This window comes from Triticum urartu, chromosome 2A (genome assembly GCF_056163025.1).
Source record: "Triticum urartu cultivar PI428250 chromosome 2A, HENAU_Tu73, whole genome shotgun sequence".
NCBI lineage: Eukaryota > Viridiplantae > Streptophyta > Magnoliopsida > Poales > Poaceae > Triticum > Triticum urartu.
Window position 1 is genome coordinate 730458097 of NC_141874.1, and position 6836 is coordinate 730464932.

A 6836-nucleotide genomic window follows, 5' to 3' on the forward strand; every position below is an offset into this window, starting at 1 on the left:
AACTTAACAGTCTCTGCTGAAACACTGGTATATTAAACAAGTGGTGAGAGAAGGCAAATCTCTAAATGGGTATTTGAGATCTAGTGGGGGATTGTTAGAATTAATGGGCTAGGCCCATAGAAATTTCTGAAATCTCAAAGCCCATGTGTAAAATGGCAAGTGGTGGTGCTAAGTTTAGTCCCACCTTGGAAGTTGAAGAAGAGTTGGACCTCTTTATATAGTGGGTTCTCTCTACCACTCTAAGTGGTGTGTGAGAAGAGAAAGGGAAAACCACACACGCGCGCTCGCTCGCCTCGCCTCGCCTGGCCTGGCCGGGCCGGGCCGGGCCGTGGCGAGGCGAGGCGAGGCGAGGCGAGGCGGCGCGTACATGCGACATGCGCGTGAATGGTCTGCCGAAATCCGGTCCGTCTCCTTGCAGGAGCGCAGCTTCCTTTTGCCGTTTTATTTTTATGTCTTGGCAGACAAGTTTTTTTTTTTGATTTCTTGTCCGGTAAGTATACGAATTAGAAACGGAGTCGGTTTGGGATTGTGGTCGCGACACAATACCGCCTCTGGTCCTAATATATATACAGCTACCGGCTGCGGCCAGAGAGACACCGAAAAACACCTAGGGTTTTGCCTCATCTCACAACTTGCGCCGTCATCGTAGTCTACTCCATCCCAAACGCCGGCGTGCATCGGCGCGTGGGAGAGCAGGTCTCCGGAACCGTTCGTCTTTGCGATCCTGCACCGGGAGAGGACGAATTAGGTTTTTGGGAAGCGCTGTGCGCGACTGCTCAAATTCGTCATCACGGGTCGTCTTCCGTCCAAGTCGGGCGGTGCTACTTATCGTCGTATTCATCGCCGTCAGCAGCAGATCGTCGCCAACATCGTCATCAACACTGTCGCACCCATAATAGCTAACGATCAGTATGTCCAACATCCTCTGTTCATGTCTGTTTCTACAGCTACTGTTACGTGTTTGCTGCTGTTATGCATGTCTTTCTGTTCTTCTAGTTTGCTAGATTTTTGCATGCTAGTATCTCTTCTAGTCATGAATTATTTACTGAAATTAATCATGAACTTGCCTAATATTCTAACAATGTGCGTGCGGCCGAGGCGCCGTTCGTCGGCGTGGCGCCCTTCGTGTGGCATGGCGTTTGTCGTCTGAAAAATCTAGTGTCCCCCTCTTTCTTCCAGCTCCGTATGTCCGAGTGTGAGAGAGAGAGGGGTTCATACGACGTTCGTGTCGCCGGAATCTACTCGGCGTTCGTCGCCGGACCGGGTTTGTCCCAACAAACGCCTCGGTGCAGGACATGGCCAGCCAGTGCCCCGGCCGGAGAAATTCCATGCTCGTCTACGACACCTGCCTGCTGCGCCACGCCAGCGCGAGCTTCTTCGGCGCCGCCGACACGTCGTGCGTCAAGTACTGGTGGAATCCGCAGAACGCCGCGCAGCCGGAGCGGTTCGCGTCGCTGCTGGGCCCGCTGATGGGCAACCTCACCCAGAGGGCGGCCTACGCGTCTCCGCGGATGTTCGCCGTCGGCACGGCCGACGTGACGTCCTCCGACATGATCTACGGCATGGCGCAGTGTACGCGCGACCTCGATAACGACGACTGCCACGGCTGCCTCTTCACTGCCGTCTCAAGGATCCCGACCTGCTGCGCCGGGAAGCGGGGTGGCCAGGTCATCTTCCGGACTTGCTCCATCCGGTTCGGGGTCTACCCTTTCTTCAACTCCCCTTCTGAGGCGGCCATCTCTCAGGCGGCCATGTCGCCGACGCTGCCGCCGCCGCCAGCAGGTGCGCGTAGCGACTACTCCACGCCCGGAAGCACCGGTGACGGTGAGTCAATGCATGCCTTCTGTCTGGGTCAAACTTGGTGGTACAATGGCTCACGCGCTTGTACGTACGTACTAGTACTAGTACTACGTAGCGCTTATGAAGTTCACACTTTACATATGGAGGTGGGGCTAGGTCTTAATCAAGTCTAAGTCAAATGAGATAACATACAAGAGAGAAAAAGGAAAGAAAATTTAATTTTTTTTACATAGATCCTACTATAAGATCTTACGGTTATAACGTCGACCGAGACTTAATGATGCCTCAGACTGTTTACATATTGGGATCACCTATGCAGCTGTGCTACAGTGCCTGATTTTTTAATATAAAAAACACCTAAATCTAAATCGGGCAATGCTACACTTACGTAACGATTCTTACAATCTGATGTGGTGGTTCTATACTGGGTCGAATTTGGGGACACAGGCCCACCTTAAAAATCAGGAGGAGAGGGGAGGGGGAAAGTTTAGTTAGCATGAAGTGGATTTCCATAAGGCTTCGTAAATCCGAATTTTTGTCTAAAAGAACCATCTGCCTAATGAAATTAACAAAAAAAATTATCTCTAAGATGAATTGACATAAAAGACCGGCTGCTCCGTGGCGGCAGGCGCGCCAGCCGACACGTGACGCCTGCCGCCACGCGCGGAGGCAGCAGCTGCCGCGGAACAGAAATCGATGCCTAGCCGCGAGCGCGACGGAACGGAATGGGCTGTGGGGCCTGGCACGCAGCCCACGTGGAGGCTGCCGCCACTCCAGCAGGCGGCGTGTATTGTTTCCCCTAAATATTTGACCCCGCTGGACCGCTGGATCCCTCTAAATAATTTTATCTCTTGTCATGTCATACTTTCCACGTATACGTGCATGCTTCGCTTCAGCTCAGAAATAAAAAACGTACATGCAGGCTTTTCTTTTCAGCAACAAATCTCAGCAGCTACGCCCACGTGCCTGAACAGCTCAGCTCCCACTATGCCTGCGCCTGGCCTTCGTGCACTCCAGCCGCCTCATATAGAACTCGAGCATATGAAAAAACAGAGCATGCCGCCGGATGGAGTGGCGGCAGCTTCCACGTGGGCTGAGAGCCAGGCCCCACGGCCCACTCCGTTCCGTCGCTGGCGCTGTTTTCTGTCATGTGGCGGCAGGGGCTGCCGCCTGTGCGTGTGGCGGCCGGCGCCACGTGTCAGCTGACGCGCCTGCCGCCACGGTCTAGCTGGTCTCTTCTGCCAATTTGATTTAAGAATGGTTTTTTTTGTCAATAGCATTGATCTCAGGTGGTCTTTTTGAACAAAAATTCCGTAAATTCATAAGTAGGTGTAGCATTATTGATCTAAATCGACATCCAAGGACCATTCATCACAGCAGCACCATTATTCTTCCTCCCGGCCACGCACAATAAAGACATGCTCCCGCCTTATGTGTCGATGCCCGCGCCCGCTCACCTTGTCGTCCACCCTCTCCTAAACTGCCTTCCACTATCATACTGCCACCACCCCAACCATCCCTCTAAATCACGTTACCGTGTTCTTCGGTGCAGATAGCCCACGTCAACCTCCCCTGAACCATCGCCCACCAATGTGTTCATTGCCTGACCATCACTCCAAATCTACCCATCTCCTGTTTTCTCCATCTTCGATAGCCTGCCCCATCCGAACCATCACCACTCGAACTCCCCTCCACCAGCGACGTCGTTACCACATTGTCTCCCTCTCTGAGTCGATCTTGGCCGAGGCCTCTTTGCGGCGCCTCCGTCAGCTTCACAGCAGATCGACTGACGCAACCAAAAAATTCACACAACTATTAAATAGCAAATCAGTTAAATATTTGGAACAAACTCAATGTGTATTTTACAATTTTAAAGAGCGGGTTATGTCTCTTAGTGGCAGACCTCTCTAAAAGATATAGTGTTTCTATAAACTATAGCACACTATTTAAAACGTTTTTTCTAATGTTAGGACCAAAGTCTTTTAGCGCAGGACCTCTTTAGACGCTATGGGGCGCTATTTAAAACCATGGTGCTTTCCCCTGCCCTAAAGTAACGTTCGCCTTGCATGATTGCAGGAAGTAATGGCGCATCCAGGGTCAAGACAGTTCTTGCCGCCTCTATGACGCTTCTATGACGATAATTATGACAAAACCTGGTATCATAATAGATGTGGTGGGCTCCTACTTCTATGACAAAAAATCATGATAGAAAATGGGCTTTTCGTCCTGGGCGGGCCGGAGACGCAGCTGCATGACATTCTTTGGGCCATCAATGGGCTTTTCATCTCTGACCGTCTACTGTTCATCCTGCCCTCCACACCACGGGGTCCTGTTCATCCACCCCTCCACGGACACCCCTCCACCGTCTACTGTCCGTCATTGATGGCCCAAAGAATGTCATGCAGCTGCGTTTCCGGCCCGTCCAGGACGAAAAGCCCATTTTCTATCATGATTTTTTGTCATAGAAGTAGGAGCCCACCACATCTATTATTCTCTGTTTTTTTTTCTTGTGAAGATGGAGAAGACTGGAGAAGTTCAGAGACGCTCCTGTATGATTTGAGTACTCTACGAGCTGCCACAGACAATTTCTCTGAAGACAACTTACTTGGAGAAGGCGGATTTGGGCCAGTGTACAAAGTAATTAACACAACACTGCAAATTAATTTCTCGGCGAAATGGCTAACTGTCGGAGGACTAATTGATTTGTGTCTTCTCCTGGGCACGATGCAGGATGGGCAGGAGATTGCAGTGAAGAGGTTGTCGAAAACCTCACGGCAAGGGCATTTGGAGATGAAGACCGAGGTTGTGTTGCTTGCGAAGCTCAAGCACAAGAATCTGGTGCGCTTGTTAGGTTGCTGCATCCAAGAGGGGGAGAAACTCCTCGTTTACGAGTTCCTCTGCAACAAAAGCCTTGACAAAATCCTATTCGGTATGTATAATCTATAATGTACCTAATAAATATTGAGTGTGGTTTTCCATGTCATTTCAATCGATTACCATGCATGCATGCAGAACCTTCAAGGCATCAAGAGCTAAGATGGGAGAACAGGTACAAGATCATCCAAGGGATCGCCCTAGGTCTTCTTTATCTTCATGAAGACTCGAGATTGACGATCATCCACCGGGATCTCAAGGCGAGCAACATCTTGTTAGACCCCAACATGAACCCCAAGATCTCTGATTTTGGGCTTGCCAAGCTATTCCCCATTGATGTTAGCGTAGGAAACACAAGCCGCATTGCCGGAACATAGTGAGTTTCTTGCTGCCTCCAAGTTCTGTCAGCAGTCAGCACAGCAACAACAATAGTATTCCATGCATACACATGTCCACTTAAAACTTAGCTTAACATCTTTGTCTGAATCCAGCGGATACATGGCGCCGGAATACGCCCTGCGTGGCATCTTCTCGGCCAAGTCAAACGTGTTCAGTTACGGCGTCCTTGTTCTGGAGATCGTCACAGGCCGCCGCAACTACTGCTGCCAGCATTCAGGAGGATCTGAAGATCTTGTAGCCACTGTACGTTAAGCTCTCGTTTTTCTTCCACATCACACACTCTGCGGCTAGGCAGGCTACATCTCAATTCAGTGTTTAGAAAGCAATGACCAGAGCATTTTTCTTCCACATCACACACTCTGCGGCTAGGCAGGCTACATCTCAATTCAGTGTTTAGAAAGCAATAACCAGAGCATTTTTCTTCCACATCACACACTATGGGCAGGTCTGGAGGCACTGGAGCCGCGGGAGCATGTCGCGGCTGCTAAACTGCTGCTCGGCCGACGCGCTCCGGCCGCAGGAGATGCTTCGCTGCATCCACGTAGGGCTGCTCTGCGTCCAGCAAGACGCGCACCTTCGGCCCAGCATGGCGAGCGTCGATGCCATGCTCAACAGCCGCTCGATTACGCTCCAGGCGCCCACGGCGCCGGCCTTCATTGTTCCGAGCAGCACGACTGCGTTGGGGAGGAGCATCGGACACAAGGAGGATCCAAATGAATTAGATCGTGCGCTGTCAATAAACGATGCTTCCATTTCTGATTTGGAGCCACGGTCATGATGGCTAGAATGTGCTCCACTTGATTGCTCTGTTGGATGATGTTGATTAAATGGACAAACGGAGTAGTAGTGAATTGGTTACAACACTTGGCTGTTCCACTGGGCTAATTTGTTGATGCGAATAATGGATTTCCTAACCATGCAATACCGGAACAGGGTTCGATGCGGACGGCCGCAAGTATGCCGACGGCTACCGTCGGCCTAATCCAGACTATGCCGACTGCCGGCCCCAGGCCGTCGGCGTACAACAGCCGTCGGGCTATCCCAGTGTACGCCGACGGCCCCCGTCGGCATAGACGAATCTATGCCTACAGCTGCCGTCGGCATATACCGGCTGTCGGCATAGCTGCGGGCCCGGCGACCACGCCCTTGACAGGCGGCTAACGGCGTTAGATCTATGCTGATGGCGGGGACGGACGGCCGTCGGCATAGATACGAACGCCACGTCATCGATCCAAGGCGCACCGACCAAGGCCTATGCCGACGGCTGCCGTCGGCATAGATGCCACGTCATCGATCCGCACCGCGCCGTCCATCTGCCCTGGCCACAATTATGCCCACGGCTTTGCCGTCGGCATACATATATTTTTTTCCTTTTTTTCCATAGCCATATTTTATGTTTTCTTACATATTATTATCTGACTAACTTACATATAGCATGTGTTAATATAAGCATACATACATTATTTTCGGTTTATACGAAGGGGTGTGAGCCCCCTCACGGACGGCGCCGCCGCCAGCTGGCACCTGGAGTGGGGAACTGCCGCATCGGGTCTATAGGAAGGGGACATTGCTCCCAAGTGTTTATATATATCGGATGACCTACCACAACCTGGTGGTGTTGTGGCATGTCCGAAGAGGCGGCACGCCTCTCCGGGACGTGGCCCCCCTCACGGACAGCGCCGCAGCCGGCACCTGGAGGGGGGAAACGGACGCGTCGGGTCTACACGGAGGGGATGTAGCTGTCGGTTTGGCCCAGATGTTGC

At 51.8% G+C, this 6836-nt stretch overlaps 1 protein-coding gene across 1 annotated transcript; it reads left to right on the forward strand.

Moving 5' to 3' along the window:
- The first annotated feature begins 1280 nt into the window (after positions 1-1280).
- LOC147987302 (cysteine-rich receptor-like protein kinase 8) lies at positions 1281-6146 on the forward strand. Its single transcript, XM_087542342.1, has 7 exons — positions 1281-1864; positions 4272-4436; positions 4518-4729; positions 4813-5050; positions 5166-5316; positions 5519-5798; positions 6007-6146. Exons 1-7 carry the CDS (start codon positions 1296-1298, stop codon positions 6144-6146), a joined length of 1755 nt encoding a protein of 584 aa, XP_087398468.1. The 5' UTR covers positions 1281-1295.
- Positions 6147-6836: the final 690 nt, after the last annotated feature.

Excerpts from the sequence above, each read along its gene's own strand:
- LOC147987302 (XM_087542342.1), top strand. The coding sequence starts at position 1,296 with ATGGCCAGCCAGTGCCCCGGCCGGAGAAATTCCATGCTCGTCTACGAC. Across the intron at positions 4,437-4,517 it reads GGATTTGGGCCAGTGTACAA|GGGCACGATGCAGGATGGGC; the intron begins AGTAATTAACAC and ends GTGTCTTCTCCT. Across the intron at positions 5,051-5,165 it reads AGCCGCATTGCCGGAACATA|CGGATACATGGCGCCGGAAT; the intron begins GTGAGTTTCTTG and ends GTCTGAATCCAG.